Source organism: Triticum urartu, chromosome 7 (assembly GCF_003073215.2).
Source record: "Triticum urartu cultivar G1812 chromosome 7, Tu2.1, whole genome shotgun sequence".
Classification (NCBI taxonomy): Eukaryota; Viridiplantae; Streptophyta; class Magnoliopsida; order Poales; family Poaceae; genus Triticum; species Triticum urartu.
The window spans coordinates 602,779,579-602,796,909 of record NC_053028.1 but is presented as its reverse complement, the minus strand read 5'-3'; the positions used below and the strand labels follow the sequence as shown (position 1 = coordinate 602,796,909).

At 44.2% G+C, this 17,331-nt stretch overlaps 1 protein-coding gene across 1 annotated transcript; it reads right to left on the bottom strand.

The window, feature by feature from the left end:
* Nucleotides 1-11,304: 11,304 nt before the first annotated feature.
* On the bottom strand, nucleotides 11,305-14,263 carry LOC125522915 (cadmium/zinc-transporting ATPase HMA2-like). The gene is given in 7 exon segments (XM_048687957.1): nucleotides 11,305-12,434; nucleotides 12,557-12,728; nucleotides 12,730-12,757; nucleotides 13,018-13,220; nucleotides 13,316-13,643; nucleotides 13,747-13,884; nucleotides 13,987-14,263. Coding segments are annotated over 7 exon segments (1,959 nt in total). The 5' UTR covers nucleotides 14,249-14,263; the 3' UTR covers nucleotides 11,305-11,606.
* Nucleotides 14,264-17,331: the final 3,068 nt, after the last annotated feature.

Genomic DNA, 17,331 nt, shown 5'->3' with positions numbered 1-17,331 from the left:
GGGGAAACTCTGGGCTGGCCTACCGGAAGTTTAGACAATCTGAGTGTGCCCTGAGAACGAGATATGTGCAGCTCCTATCGGGATTTGTCGACACATTCGGGCGGTGTTGCTAGATTTGTTTTAACTTGTCGAAGTTGTCTTGTAGAACCGGGATGGCGAGTCTGATCGGAATGTCTCGGGAGAAGGTTTATCCTTCGTTGACCGTGAGAGCTTGTGATGGGCTAAGTTGGGACTCCCTTGCAGGGATTTGAACTTTCGAAAGCCGTGCCCGCGGTTATGGGCAGATGGGAATTTGTTAACGTCCGGTTGTAGAAAACCTGAAGTTGATCTTAATTAAAATATATCTACCGCGTGTGTAACCGTGATGATCTCTTTCCGGTGGAGTCCGGGAAGTGAACACGGTTATGGAGTAATGCTTGACGTAGGTTGTTCTAGGATCACTTCTTGATCATAGTTTCTCGATCGTGCTTTGCCTTCTCTTCTCGCTCTCATTTGCGTATGTTAGCCACCATATATGCTAGTCGTGTGCTGTAGCTCCACCTCATACCTTTACCTTACCCATAAGCTTAAATTGTCTTGATCGCGAGGGTGTGAGATTGCTGAGTCCCCGTGACTCACAGATACTTCCAAAACCAGTTTGCAGGTGCCGTTGAACCGTGCAGATGATGCAACCAAGCTCAAGGAGGAGCTCGATGAAGATCTTGTCCTTTGTGTTGTTCCGTTTCCAGTTGATCAGTAGTGGAGCCAGTTGGGACGATCAGGGATCTGTGTAGCATTTGGGGTAGTCTTCTTTTATTTTGGTTCCGTAGACGGACCTTGATTGTATCTGGATGATGTAATGCTTTATTCATGTATTGTGTGAAGTGGCGATTGTAAGCCAACTATGTATCTTTTCTCTTATGTATTAAATGGGTTGTGTGAAGATTACCTCACTTGCGACATTGCTTTCAATGCGGTTATGCCTCTAAGTCGTGCTTTGACACGTGGGAGATATAGCCGCATCGAGGGCGTTACAAGTTGGTATCAGAGCCTTCCCCGACCTTAGGAGCCCCTACTGCTTGATCGAATTAGCGGACGAGTTGAGTCTAGAAAATGTTTTGAGTCATTTAGGAATTATATATCGGAGAGTTTAGGAATTCTTTTTACTCCCCAGTCCCTTCATCGCTCTGGTAAGGCATCCCGATGTAGAGTTTTGACTCTTCTCTTCTCAAATTTCACTAAAAAAATTTAGGATCACGCGGGTATCTTGGAATCGTTTCGATGGATTTGTGACGAGAACATTGTTCTTGGCGCCTCCTGTCATTTAGGGGTTGTGGCAGTGTCCCTGGGAGTTGAGCTCCGAGGTGTTGTCGTCACAATTTTATCGTTGCAGTTCTGGAATACCTGAGTTTAGTTTCGCCGACATCGAAAATCTCTTTTATGCAGTTGTTGGTGAGATAACCTCGACGCCACCCAGTACTGGGGCGGGAGTTCGGGAGTATTGCCATAACTCGTATAACGGATGCTTTTCGAAGGTTGAGGTAAACGATTTTCGAAGGTTTCTTGGTTATGTGTTGAAGGATGGATACAGATGGATGTAGGATTTGCTAGTTTTGCGTGAGATATTATGCTTCCCCTGTATCCCCAACACCTGATTGCATAACCGGAAAATTTCAGGAGTTTATAAGTGGGAATTCAAGTAGCTCTTAGGATATCTTTCCGACAGATGTATGATATGAAATTGGGGTTCGATGTCTAGTGGTCTGCCTATCCACGATTGGTTTTACAGAGGTCTCGTTGTGTCTTAAAGAGTCCTTGGCTATGCCGACTCGGGGACGCTTCGTATGTCATGTGCACTGCCTTGTACATGATGGTGTTGTACGATTGAGCCCGTGTAGGCCCCACCACAAAAATTTCGGACGAAATCTCTATCATATGTTTGTTCCGGCTTATTCCGCAAGCCAATCCTTTGTTTTGTTTTCAGTTGTGGTATTCGAGTTGCTTCAATGTCAAATGTTGATTCCATACCTTTCCTGAAATAGTGTTATTATACTCCGATGTGAGTACTAATCCTTCTTGATCATCGAGTCTGTCATGTCAATCCTTTTCAACCGGTGTGCTTCTCTTCAAGTGGAGCCGATCATTTCAATATCAGCAAGATCTATTACTAGTTCTTCTCAACGGTGTTGTTTCATCCGTCTCCAAGTTGCCTTTGTTTTTCGCACCAACCCACCCCTTTTTCTTCAAGGACTAAGATCTCTTTATCAAGTATCTATCTTATGGTTATGAAGTCTCTCCATTCTTTTCCGTCAATGTCCTTACCCGGTGATTCTTATGAAGATCCTAACGGAACCTCAAGTTCATCATCCGTCATTCTTTTCTTCTTCGGTGGTTTCAATTCAAGCTTTTGGTGTTGATCATATCCCTTTTTCCTTGTTTCAAATACCTTCTCTTGCCGGTGCTCCTCATATTCATTCATTTCTCGCTATTCTATTGTTCCGGAGAGCTAAAGATATCTCAAAGATTCGTGTTTCCACTCTTCTTTCGTAATCCTTTCAAGCTCTTTCGAGATTGTTATCTCATTCTAGCCATTTAGTTCAACCGGTGCAACCTCTCTTTTAAATCATTTCAACGGTGCTTCTTTTGAGTGGACCCTAACCCACAGGTCTTTTCCCAGGATCTTACCTGACTCTTCTTATTTTTCCCGGAGCTTTTCAAATTATTTTTTCAAAGTTTGACGTAAGAATGATTTATCATCAGTCAAATGCCCTTCTCCAAGATCTTTCCAACTCTTTTCATCGTTGGCTCAATCTCTTCGCTTTTGATTCTTCCGGAGTGCCTAAATAATTCTTGGTGGTGTTTCTTGTTATCTTTCTCTGCATTTGAAGACCGAAGAAGAGTTTTCCCTTTAATCTTGTTTCGTTCTATCAAAGATTCATGGCTCTAGCTTGATGTCATCCTCTCATAACTGTTTTTGATAGTGAGAATTCTTTTCACCTATCCGGAGCAATTCAAGAGTCTTCTCAGTTTGATTATCCGGAGTCCATCATTTCAGGTTATAGATTCTCAGCTTCCAGTTATCATTCTCCAATCTTACCGGCGCATCATTCAAATATTCTCTAATCAATTCGTGATCCCTTCGTCCTCTTGTATCTAAATTCTGTCAAGTATCTTCGTTCATTTCATAATTCTTCCCGATGATTCGTTATCTTTTATTCGTTCTTTTTCAATCGTTACGGTGGTTCGTTTAAGATTTCTCTTCCTTCTTTATCATATCAATTCATTTGTTGTTTTCAATCCTACCGGTGGATTCGTCGAAGACTTTCTCAAGTTTGCGCTATATCTATCTTAATCTTTCTACGAGGATAAGTAGTATGCCAAATCCGTTGCTTGTTAGCAATTAAATTGTTGAAGGATACGCATAACATAATTCTTATTCTTGTTCCATCCAAATGATTAATTCCTTTTTTCTGGAGTGGTTCATCATATCATATTCTCAGTTCGAGATGCTTTACCTTTTCTTTCCTAGAGTTCCAAGCTCTAATTATCATGGAGATCCATCTAATCATTACAAGGTTTCACCTTGTGTTTTTCAATTTCTCTTTCCTTTTGTTTGATCATCCTTTTATTACCGGAGGCTCTACATGATGGTTTCATCAAGGATTTAATTTCCTTCTCGAAGTGTTCATCAACATTCTTTTCTAAGGAACTCAAGTATTCTTCATCTTGCAATCCGGAGTGCAATTCTTCCTTCCGTATCAATAGAGGTGGTATTATGTCATTCTTGATAATTTGAGTTCATGTTTCATGATTCACATGTTGTCAAGAATGAGGTATTTAAACCCATCACTTTCTTCATTAGAATTATCTTGGGTTATATTTCTCCTAAAGCTTTCCTTTAAGGATTGTTGCTCTTATGGTGTTTATCAATGATCCAAGTTCTTCATTTATCCTACCGGTGAGATAGCTTCTCGTCTCCTTGTTCTTATCAATCCAATTCTTTTTCCCGTGAGTGGTAGGTTGTCACCTCATAATTTGAGATGTACTCCATAAGACCATATCAAGCTTATTCTTTTCGTTGTTGGCTTTCCAATAACTCCGTTCGACCCTTCTCCTAAAGATGCTTTTAAAGCTCATTTGAGGTAGAAGATGTTGTTTTCTCCTCCGTTCTTTTGATTCCATTCTTACATTTGTTCCGGAGGCATTGTGATGTTGCTCTTTTCACTCCTCATCTCGGTTTGTCAAGATCATGTTCAATTTCTTCCATTTACAGTCAAAGTGCTGTCCAAATTATATCAGTCTTTTTCCTTCTCTATCTTGTTTAACCGGAGTGTTGTGCCCCTTTGCTCAAATCCTTTTCATCCTATCAAGTCTTGTATCTCTTTTCAACCGGAGTGCTATAAGAAATTGTTCTTCCTTGTTCCTCTTTTCTAACGGGGTGTTTTCAACTTCGTTCATCTCCGTTGTATTCTTTCTTTCAATTTGTTCAACTTTTCAAGGTTTCTTGGTTTCACTCGTTTGTCAAAGAAGCAACTTAGTTTTACCTCTTCTCGTTCTCTTCCATTTTCCCTCCGGTGCCATTCTAGATCTCGGGACGAGATCCTCTCATAGTGGTGGAGTGTTGTAACGCCCCAAGACCAGAGCTTCAGATGTCTTCCAGGGTTTCCGGGTTTCGTCGTGTGATTTGTTTGGTTCATTGCATTCATCTTTGCATCATGTGCATTTGCATCATGTCCTCATGCCATCATGTCATTAATCTTTGCATCTCAGATCAACTAAATATATTGCATCGATCTTCGGTCCATTTAAACCGAGGGAATTCACATGATGATTCTCTTTATAACATATCCTCCCGATATTAGGGAGCTATATTGAATATTCCATTTTCGGAATCACCCATGAACACACTTGCAAATAATCGCATGTCTTTTCTGCTTCGAGTTTGCTCCTCAAACTTCGCCCATAAATTCTTTTATCTTTTTCCGGTGGTCTACCAAAAATCTCAACATTTTGGGACCTTTCTAACGCCCACTTCTTTTTCGAACTCATTTGAATTTAATTCAAACGAGTTCCAATCCAAACTTTGTACACATGCCCATTTATATTTTTCTTGGATCATAATCATTTTTGTGAGTTCGGGAAAATTATCCCCATGCCCAAATTGTTGTCCACTCATTTATTTTTCTCTCCCTTTCTTTCTTTGCTTTTTTGCTTTTAAAAGAGAGTAGGGGAGGGAAAAGAGAGGCCCAGCCTAGCCGGCCACTTAGGCCCATCCAGCCGGCCCACCTATGTAACACCTCGGACGTAACTTTCCCAATTTGTACTCCAACTCTTGTCGTTTCCGGTGTTAAGTTAATTTATATTCTCGGGTTCGGGTCTTTGTCTTCGTGTGTTGTTTGTCATTGTCATGCATCTCATATCATGTCATCATGCGCATTGCTTTTGCATACGTGTTCATCTCATGCATTCGAGCATTTTCCCTGTTGTCCGTTTTGCATTCCGGCGCTTCGTTCTCCTCCGGTGGTCATTTCTAGTTTTCTTTCGTGTGTGGGGATTAAACATTTCCGGATTGGACCGAGACTTGCCAAGCAGCCTTGGTTTACTACCGGTAGACCGCCTGTCAAGTTTCGTATCATTTGGACTTCGTTTGATACTCCAACGGTTAACCAAGGGACCGAAAAGGCCTCGTGTGTGTTGCAGCCCAACACCCCTTCAATTTGGCCCAAAACCCACCAAACTCTGCTCCATCATCTAGAGCGTTCGATCCCGATCGCGTGGCCGAAAACCGCACCTCATTTGGACTCTCCTAGCTCCCTCTATGCCTATTTAAACACCCCCCCCGAAATTCGGATCTCCTTCCTCCCCGAAACCCTAGATTTCTCCTCCGCCGCCGCCGGACACGTCCGGACGGACCGGACACGTCTGCTCCGCCGCCCGCAGCCACTCCGAAGCCGCCACGTGGCACCCGCCACCTCGCCGCCGCCGTGGGCCGGGGAACCCGGAGCCGGCCCCCGCGGCCCGATCCGCCCGCGCCGCCTCCGATCCGCCCGCGCCGCCACCTACCTCACCATCGATGCCCCGCCGCCGCCGTCGGCCATCGCCGCCCCGGGCCCGCGCCCCTCGCCGGCGCCTGCTCGCCCGCTCCGCCCGAGGCCCCGCCGGCCGCCGCCGCCACCTCCGCCGCCAGATCCGGCCGGGAGTGGCCGGATCCACCTCTCCCGCGCCTCCCTCGCCGCTTCTTCGAGCTCGCCGGAGCCGCCGCCGCCTCGCCAGAGTTCTCGGTTCACGTGCGTGAGCAGTAACCCTAGATCTCGGAGGTTGAATTTTCTCTAAGTCCCAAAATTCTCAGATCCAAGTGCCCCTGTTCGTAGCTCCGTAACTTTGCATCCGTAGCTCTGATTCATGCATATAGTATATCAAAATATTCATCTCAGAGAGTACATCATTTCGTTCCATTGCATCATTTTCATTTGAGCTCATCTTGATGCCCGAAATGCTGTTAGAAGAGGGCTACTTGAGTTAATTGTCAGATCTGCTACTCCGTTTAGGCTTTTGTCATTTTTGCCATGATTATTGTATGCATGATATGCCCTGATGCTCTACATATGTTTTGTTAAGGGTTTCTTCATCTTTACATAGGTGCAACCCATGTATTTTTGTGATGTGTGTGGTGTCTTGTTCAAGCTTGCAAAGTGGTGCACTTGCTAATTCTGTTTTCAGGGACTTAGCAATTCCACCAAGTCCTTGATCTGTTTATCTCATGTTGCCATATATTCTTGTTGTTTCCTAGTGATCCGTGCCTCTTTTGAGGATGATCAGTAAGGATGTTTTGTTAATATTGTAGTGCTCTATCCATCCATATCTTTCTTTGCATTTATGGAGCATCCTAGCTTGAGTCATTCGAGCTCTACTTTTGCTACTTTGTGAATCTGGGCAGATTGTCAACCTGTTTTGCAATTTTGCCGATGATGTTGAAGTTGATCCGTGCATGCTATGCTATTGTTCTTGAAATGTATAGATTGCATTTTGTGCCTTCTTGATGGGTGTATGCTTGTCTTGCCATGACTTGCACCGTAGTGAGTGCATCGAGGTCGTAAACAAGCCTACTTGAGTTATATTTCAGCATGTGTCAGTTTTCACCAAGTCTGAAAACTGATTATGTTTTTGCTATGTTCACATGCTTGCAATTGTATTTTCTGATCCCTTTTGGCTCAAGGTCACTAAGGGACTTTTGTTAAGCTCTTTGAGTAGCTCCATGCCATGCTTTAATTTTCCATGTTCAGATCCTGTAGCATGTATTTTTGTTGCTCCGAAGAGGGCTACCTGATCTGAAATTCCAGACAAGTGTTAATTTCACCAAGTTTGAGATCTGTTTGTCATATGCATTTTTGCCATGCTTGTTTGAACCTGTTAATGGGTGAATTGGCCATAGCTCAGTGCTAGACTTTTGTTAAGAATCTTGTGTGCATCCCTGCCATGTATTTTTTTGTCTTGTTTGGTTGCTGTAGCATGTTCATCTCATTGCATTTAGATGCCTACTTGCTGTAAATCGCAGACCGGAGTCATTTTTGTTTCGCTTGCCATTTCCAAACCGTAACTCCGATTCCGGCGTTCTTTATATCGTTTTCAAGCGATTTCATCTCATCTTTCCAGTGGCACACTTGGTTTTCCATGTTGAGTCCAGGTTCATGCATTTCCTGTCATATCTTGCATTTTGCATCCCGCATCGCATCCCCCATAGCATATCATCATTGCATCATATTGCTTGGTCTTGCATGTGGTTGATTCTATCCTTGTTGCTTGTTTGTCTTGTTTGGGTAGAGCCAGGAGACGAGTTCGCTAATGAGGAGCCCGTTGAGTTTGCTTTCGAGGATCCAGTCAACTCTAACAACTGTGCAGGCAAGATGATCATACCCTCGAAATCACTACTATCTTTGCTATGCTAGTTTGCTCGCTCTTTTGCTATGCCAATGCTACGATGCCTACCACTTGCTTGCAAGCCTCCCAAAATTGCCATGTCAAACCTCTAACCCACCATTGTCCTAGCAAACCGTTGATTGGCTATGTTACCGCTTTGCTCAGCCCCTCTTATAGCGTTGCTAGTTGCAGGTGAAGATGGAAGGCCGTTCCTTGTTGGAATATTTATTTTCTTGTTGGGATATCATTATATTATCTTGTTATCTTAATGCACCTATATACTTGGTAAAGGGTGGAAGGCTCGGCCTCTCACCTAGTGTTTTGTTCCACTCTTGCCACCCTAGTTTCCGTCATATCGGTGTTATGTTCCCGGATTTTGCGTTCCTTACGCGGTTGGGTTATAATGGAACCCCTTGATAGTTTGCCTTGATTAAAGCTTTTCCAGCAATGCCCAACCTTAGTTTTACCATTCGCCACCTAGCCTCTTTTTCCCTTGGGTTTCCGGAGCCCGAGGGTCATCTTATTTTAAACCCCCCCCCCTCCCGGGCCAGTGCTCCCTTTGAGTGTTGGTCCGAACCGGGCAGCCTACGGGGCCACCTCGGGGAAACTTGAGGGTTGGTTTTACTCGTAGCTTGACCTATCTGAGTGTGCCCTGAGAACGAGATATGTGCAGCTCCTATCGGGATTTGTCGGCACATTCGGGCGGTGTTGCTGGTCTTGTTTTAACCTGTCGAAGTGTCTTGAAGAACCGAGATACCGAGTCTGATCGGGACGTCTTCGGGTGGAGGTCTATTCCTTCGTTGACCGTGAGAGCTTGTCATGGGCTAAGTTGGGACTCCCCTGCAGGGATTGAACTTTCGAAAGCCGTGCCCGCGGTTATGGGCAGATGGGAATTTGTTAATGTCCGGTTGTAGATAACTTACTAAACTTAATTAAAATGAATCAACGTGTGTGTTACCGTGATGGCCCCTTCTCGGCGGAGTCCGGGAAGTGGACACGGTGTTGGAGTTATGCTTGCGCAGGTTGTCTTCTAGATTCTCGCTCGCGCTTTGCCTCCTCTTCTCGCTCTCTTTTGCGTATAAGTTAGCCACCATATATGCTAGTCGCTTGCTGCAGCTCCACATATACTGCCTTATCCTTCCTATAAGCTTAAATAGTTTTGATCGCGAGGGTGCGAGATTGCTGAGTCCCTGTGGCTCACAGATACTATAACTCCAGATGCAGGTCCAGGTGATTCCGCTCCAGGTGACGAGTACGAGCTCAAGTGGGAGTTCGACGAGGACTCTCAGCGTTACTACGTGTCTTTTCCTGATGATCCGTAGTGGTGCCTAGTTGGGGTTCGATTCAGGGCCTTCTCGCATGTTGGGTTCTTTTCCATTTTGGCGCCGTAGTCGGGCCATGAGTGTTTGTTTGATGGATGTTATTTATGTACTTTGATGTGACGTGGCGAGTGTAAGCCAACTATGTATCTCTCCCTTTTATGATATATTACATGGGATGTTTGTGATGATTGCCTAACTTGCGACATTGCTTTCAATGCGGTTATGTCTCTAAGTCGTGCCTCGACACGTGGGAGCTATAGCCGCATCGAGGGCGTTACAATATGGAACATGAATATTTGGAGTAATAATATGAGAAATAAAACCAAAAATACATATGATTTATAGTGCTCGAATATTGCATAGTGGTCAAAATATGTGTAAAATATAATACTCCCTCTGTTCCTAAATATAAGTCTTTTTAGAGATTTTAATATGGACTATACATACAGATGTATATAGATGTATTTTAGGGTGTTGATTCACTCATTTTGCTCAATATGTAGTCCATTATAGAATATCTAAAAAGATTTATATTTAGGGCCAGAGGGAATAGCATTGTCACGCCCCAAAACATGGTTCGGACGTAACAGCCGTCACGTGTTTATAAACAAAAGATTATAAACGTGTGAGGCCTAAACTAAAACTTTTCACAATAATACACATAATAAGCATGTATTCTTTATTCTGGGGATACATAGTTCTTGCTGAAAATAAACTTCTAAAGTACTTCAATTTATTCCCTCCCGGCAGCGTGCTACGCCTACTGCTCAAAGCCAAGCTCAGGATCATTACCACTTTGGGCTGCAAAAATAGAAATTAAGCAAGGGTGAGTATGATGATTCATACCCAGCAAGTAGCATTTATTCAAGGGTACAAAAGGAGAAAGTGTTATGGATATCACAACGGTGTAATTCAGTTTCAAGGAAATGATACCACAGCAACAATGGACAGATTTAGCGGCGGAAAATAAAGTAGTGCAAAAGGCTGAATTAAAAGATGATATTAAACAGAGTTCAACGGAAATACTGGAAATATTTATAGCGGTGTATAGGGAAAATATTGGTATCACACGTGACCAGCAAGGTTCCCTACCCGGGACTCACAGGGTGAATATTCACACTTTTACACTCTTAAGAGGGGTACTCCGACATCGACAGTCTCGACCAGAACCACGTGGGTTCTAGAAGAGCAGAGCCCTTCGTCCCCTGAGGCACGACAACTTGACTTACTAGTATGGGTCGTTCCCAAGGATCCATCACCGATACCCTGTTCGGAACAAGTGTCGCCCCCAGCGGAGAACTCAGACAGTCCCATACCTGAACCGTGACCGGTACAATATGTTTGCGGTCGTGACACCAATATAGACAATATGTGAATATGGAAATAAGGAGGTCAGTGGTATGATGAAACTTATGTAGTAATCCTCACGTCTCCACGTAAGCCCAAATAATCACGACGATTACTTGCTCACCGGAACATATTTCTCTTCAACAGTACCTGGCCAACGAACAGAGGACAGTTGCAGAAGAACTCATATATCACGGTACAGTGGCTAGCAAAATAAATATTAGCAGCAGTATATCTCTAGATCAGTGTAACAGTGTGCAAGTCGCAGGACCAAGCACAGCAACGAAATATGAACAGAGGAACTGCTACTTGCCTGACAGCAGTACCCGTCTACCACGCGGTCGCAGGAACAACACCAGCGAGAGCTCCAACTTCTTCTTCCAGCAGACGACTCTGACTAGTGTGTCAATGGCCCTACGCTACAGCACCTGGTCGCCTTATATACTGGTAACAAGTGAGTAGCTACCTTGTGAACACATTAATCGTCGTCCAGCTGCCAGCCGTAACTCCTGCTTGCTCCAAAGGATAAGCTAGTGCCCCTTTGCTTCACCTAATGGCTGGTTCAATGCACCTACTAGCTCATGCATGCATATGTTTCTAACCAGAGCAATGACACATACATTCTATCTCTCAAGGAAAAGACAGTTTCCCCTGTTGCAATCCGTCGGAGCCGGGACGTGATCCTTGACCTTCAGGTGATGTCCACACGCTTCCTCTTTGTGTTCTTTGATGCACTGGATTTCCTGCTCATGGTGATCAGGCAATGCGCTCTCGATAGATATCGACAGCTCTGGAACTGGATCAGCCGCACTGCCGTCATGCTTATGGTCGTGGCAGGAATGCGTATCTGCGACATGCACTGTTTGCTCTTCATCACAGCAATGATGCTCATGGTTCTGCTCATGGTCGTGGCAAGCATGCTCAGTGGCACAAAGCAAGCTGATTGGTTCTTCACAGTGCTTGTGATCATGGCAATCATGCTCATCGGCAGAATGTGAACTGTTGGGTTCTTGGTGGTGGCTATGTTCATGGTCATGGCAATCATGCTTGTTCGCAGTGGGGTGAGGGTTGCAGATGTTGTGGGTATGGCCATGCCCATGGGAAACATGCTTGCTTGTCACCATCTGGCTTGCTCGGCTCTTTGCAGTGGCTATGGCCATGGCCATGATCATGGCAGCCATGCTTGTCTGTGGAATGCAGGTTGCTCGGCTCTTTATGGTGATCATGCTCATGGTGATGATCATGGCAGCCATGCTTGTCTGTGGAATGCAGGTTGCTAGGCTCTTTGTGGTGATCATGCTCATGGTGATGATCATGGCAAGAATGCTTGCCTGCAGATACATGCTCATGCTGATGACCATTGGAGCAGTGGTGGTGGGAAGTACTATGCTCATGCTTTTTTGAGTGAGAGGAAGCACAGCATTTCTTCGCCACCTTTCCACTGCCTTTCTCCCTCAGTAGCAGCATGTTGTACATGATCACCAACAAGCATGTGCCAACATCAGCAAGGACTGCTGCCCAAATAAGCGGATGCCCGGCAAACGCAAGTGCAACAATTGCAAGCTTCGTAGTCACCGAGAAGACAATGTTCACGAGGATGGTCCGGTGTGTCCTCCTGGCTAGCTTGATAGCCTTTGGGATCCTGCGGATGTCATTCGACATCAGAGTAATGTGACTCGTCTCCATTGCGACGGCTGAACCGGACACACCCATGGAGACTCCAACATCAGCCTTAGCCAGTGCTGGGGCATCATTCATGCCGTCGCTAATCATCAGTGTAGGGCCATCTCTTGCCTTCAGTTCATCAACAATTCTCACTTTGTCTTCTGGCAGAAGTTCAGCATGAACCTCGGCTAGTATGTTCCCCAGCTGCCACAAAAAGAAAAGAAACAGCAAAATCAGAAGGTGTTGCATTTGTATCCACTAGAGAAAGGAAAATACAAAACAATAAGATCCACCTATTCTCCAGAAGAAAAAGAAGAAATCATTACCTGGTTTTGCGCATGTGTGGCAGCGGCAGTACTATCGCCAGTAAGCATCACTGACTTTATGCCCAATGATCTCAACTCCTTGATGGCCTCGGTTGACCCAGTTCGGCATGAATCCGATAGGCTGAATACCCCAATCAATTCCTTGTTGCAGGCCACGTATCCGATGGTTAACTCTTTTCATGTGTTCTACTATGTCTGGAACTATAGAACAAAAAAAGTTGCACATGATCAATTAACAGCTCAAGATTTCAACAGAAAATTGTGTTTCGATTAAACAAAATAGAAGAATGAAGAAAAATATACTATAAAAATGACTACTTTAATGCTACTGAGCAATGCTCATTTCAGTAACTTCATGCATGGGTAGGTTTGTCTCTTATTAAACAGTAAGTCCAATTGTAAATAGCAAAAGAATGTTGTCAACATTGAATATGTAAATGCTGAGTTCACATTTCACCAACCTGTTTGACACGATGCCCTTGCCAAGATCCTTTTGTTCCCAACATATACGCCCTCTCCATCAATTTCACCGTAAATCCCCTCGCCAGGATAGATTTGAAACTCAGCAACATTTTCTGATTTTGGCTCTACAGAGTTTGATGGAGCATAACCAACAAGAGCAGATGCCATTGGGTGGCTCGACCTGCTCTCGATGCTTGAAACCCTGCAACAGTCATGGAATTAAAATACTGTAAGAAGATCGAAGCACATAATGTCGTTGAAGAATTTTGAGCATTCTGATATGGACGCCACACTCACCAGTAAATAAGTTGTTGCTTCGAAACACGCTCACCAACTGTCTGAAACTCCTCGACAGAGAACTCGCCTCTAGTGATTGTACCAGTCTTGTCGAAGGCAGCAACTTTGATACTGGCCAAGGACTCAAGGACATCCCCTCCTTTGATGAGGAGTCCGGTCCTCGCGGCCCTTAGTAGCGCGCAGAAGGTTGCCACAGGTGTCGACAGCACCAGAGCACATGGACAAGCACTCACCAGGAGAACTAGGGCCAGTTCAAACCAGTGTCTTAGGTTGCGTGCTCTGACACACACAGGGATCACTGCCACTGCTGCAGACATGAAAATAACAGCTGCGAGGTGCAACCAAAGATCACAGTAAGTAAAACCATCCGATCCTACAACTGTCAATGACTGAATTTTCGCTACAGGCATAGTCTCTTCTATCTGGCTTACCGGGTGTGTAGTACTTGGCGCAAGTGTCGATCAGCCTCTGCGTACTGGATCGACTGTTTTGGGCTTCTTCGACCAGCCTTGCCATTTTGGCCACCGCAGAGTTGTCGGCCATAGCAGTTGTCCTCATAGCAATGTAACCTGACAGATCACCAATGTAGAATCAGTGCATGATCAGCGACCAGAGGTGAATTTTAGGCATCCCAGCAATGTCGATTCCAGTGACAGTGTAGTATGTATTACCATCTATGTTGAGTGTGCCAACCCAGACCTGGGAGTCTGCCTGCTTGGACACAGGGAAGGACTCCCCGGTGAGGGTGCTCTCATTGACCTCACTCCGTCCATCAACAACAACACCATCGATTGGCACGACTTCCCCTGCCTTCACAGCTATTACTGTATTGATCTTCGCATCCTGGGTAGCAACCACTTGTCCAGTCTCTGCCAGAATAGCATTTTGTGGTGCCATGCTCATCAGTGACGACATGCCAGCAGTGGCCTGCATGTCAAAGAGTATGTAATCAGATTTTTCAGGGACAAAGTAGCACAAAAAGAAAAATTATTGCCCATGTAGACATATTTAATGATTACTGCTTCTTTTTTAAAAGACATTACTTTTAGTAGTTGCCTTCAGCTCCTCATCTTTCCAAAATTATTGGCGTGGCTTTCCCTAATCATGTATTACACCTAGATATGAGTGTATATGCATGTCTGAGTCCGCTAGATATAAAGTTCATTAGTCCCTTGGCTGATAAGTGACAGCTGAGGTATGCTAAAAAGGCAATACAATCAGCGAAACGGGCCTGGCTCTACTCCAACCTACTACGCGTAGAATGGCAGACCAAAATATGTTCACAAGTCCATCAGTGGGTCTAGTGCACATCAATATCAGCATACCCTGCCATGCCGCATCCGTACGAATATGTGCTCCTAACCATGCCACATCGAAAAAAGCTCCCTTTCCCGGTAAGTGGGGTCATGAGAGGACCTCACAGCTCTGATCTCTTAGGTGAAAGGAATTTGTGGACAACATACCTTGCCGCAGGCCCTGGTCTCGAGCCATTCAGCTATGGTGAAGAGGAAGACGATGAACCCGGCCTCAGAATAGTCCTTGAGAGCTATGGCCCCAGCAACTGCAAACAAAGCAAGTAAAACAAGTGAGCCATTGGCTATTCAATTGCCACCATCCATTTCCTACCAAAATTGCCACAATTTATGGGACGGCAGAGCACCAAAAAGGAATGGGTGTAAATATGTGACGATGACAAGATACCGTTCCTCCAAGACGAGTAGATTAAGCCAACATGTCTATAGTTTTTTTTACAGAAAGTGGTGATTATATATACACACAGACTAGTTCCCAGGGGCGGAGCCAGCGCCCAGCCACCCCGGGCACTTGCCCGGGATCGTTCGCTGTCAGACATTGTACATGCTTGATAAACAATGGGCAGATTTTACTGCTAGTCGTGCTTTACCTGGGCACCAGTGCATGCACGGATTGATTCAAAAAGGGTCCATGTATGCACGTATGCGATAAACAATGGGTTAGCTTTTTTAATGGGCTAGTTAATTTTTCTACTAAGAGTCCGACTAATATTTAAGTAATGGGCTAGTTCATCTAATGTGCTAACTCCAGCCAAGGAGCAAAGCCAAGGTTAGCACTATCTAAAACCACCTAATACCTATTACTTAGACTTAAAACATCCTAACGCCTAGTAGTCTACGCTCATATCTCTCAAATCTGATCTTGTGCATACCAAAAATATTACTTAGATTTAATTCTGCTGGCCATAAGATATCTGATGCATAAGAGAAAAAGTCGCCAAACATGACAAAATTTATTTATTTGTTAAACATGATAATTTGATTTCTTGAAGTAAAATGTGAGGCGGCTTGCTTCGAAAAGCATGATAATATACATCAAAAGAGAATTTACAGATAAGATATCTTCTGGTGAAATTATTACTATTTTATTTTATTGGCAATCATAGTGGCAAATTTAAGTTAACACAAACTTAATGATGTTTTTATAATAATGAAGCGGAATATTATGTAAGTTATTTTTTCACACTTGTAATTTTTTTAAAACTTGGCCTATATCAAGCATAATGTTCAACAGTTATGGGGTGCTAAGTTTGCTTCTTCCAGAATAATTACTTGAGAGGAACACGAGCAATCACAACCCTTGTCTGCACTTAGCTGTCCGTTTGTACGTATTGTGAGACAGATTGGCGACAAGCGGAGGCAGGCCTTGGTGCAGAGGAAGTGCTGGGCAGAGCGAATCCATTTTCAGGAACGGCTTACATCCTCGACAACTCGTCATCTCACCCCCTTTATGATGATCAGATAAGACTACTAACTGATTTGGCAATTGGTAGATTTAGGGCTTAAATTTTGAGGTCAGCCGATGGGGAATTGGCCTCCGGTGATGATCACGGCCTCAAAAGTCTAGTCTTTGGTTTATGGATTTGTTTTAGATAGTTACATGTTAACTTCAATTTTGAAATTACTGAATTTCATAGATGGTAAAATTTGGTTAGTAGAGCAAGCACTCACACTTACCACAAGAATTTTCCCTTGTGATTTTCTTTAGCATATTATTGGTATGTTTTATCTGACCGTCTCTATTCTCTAAAGTTCTTTACTTTGAACACACTCACAAGTCACAACACGTACTTTATTTGCACTACAAATCCTTCTTTTTTATCTTGTAACGTTTTCTAGGACGTTTGGAAGCTAATTTGAATGACTATAATTTTCTAGCAACATGGTGTCAAAGCAATATTCAAATCCAAGCTCTACATCTGGCTCACACCCGGAAACCGATAGTAGAAGGGTGGATGGGACCCCGAGACCTATGGGATTTGGTCCTATGCATGGCCTCATTCTAAGACTTATGTTGTCTAAGTCTCAACTTTATTTTGTTCGATGAAACTGATCATTAATATGTTATATAATAATTTACTTAAAAATTACATTTGCACTACTACTATGTTTATATTTTGACTTCATATTCACTGGCGGAGCTATGTTGAGGCCGAGGGGGCCTATGCCCCCCCCTCTCACCCTCCTTGGACCAAACTCAGATGTTTGGAGTTATTTTATACTTAGGCTCAAGTTTGCCCAAGCTTCACAAAATTTCTAGCTTCGCTACTGTTCACATCCCTTGCTGCTCTCCGTACTGTGACAGTTTCCCCTGCTGCAATCCGTCGGAGCCGGGACGTGATCCTTGACCTTCAGGTGATGTCCACATGCTTCCTCTTTGTGTTCTTTGATGCACTGGATTTCCTGCTCATGGTGATCAGGCAATGCGCTCTCGATAGATATCGACAGCTCTGGAACTGGATCAGCCGCACTGCCTCATGCTTATGGTCGTGGCAGGAATGCGTATCTGCGACATGCACTGTTTGCTCTTCATCACAGCAATGATGCTCATGGTTCTGCTCATGGTCGTGGCAAGCATGCTCAGTGGCACAAAGCAAGCTGATTGGTTCTTCACAGTGCTTGTGATCATGGCAATCATGCTCATCGGCAGAATGTGAACTGTTGGGTTCTTGGTGGTGGCTATGTTCATGGTCATGGCAATCA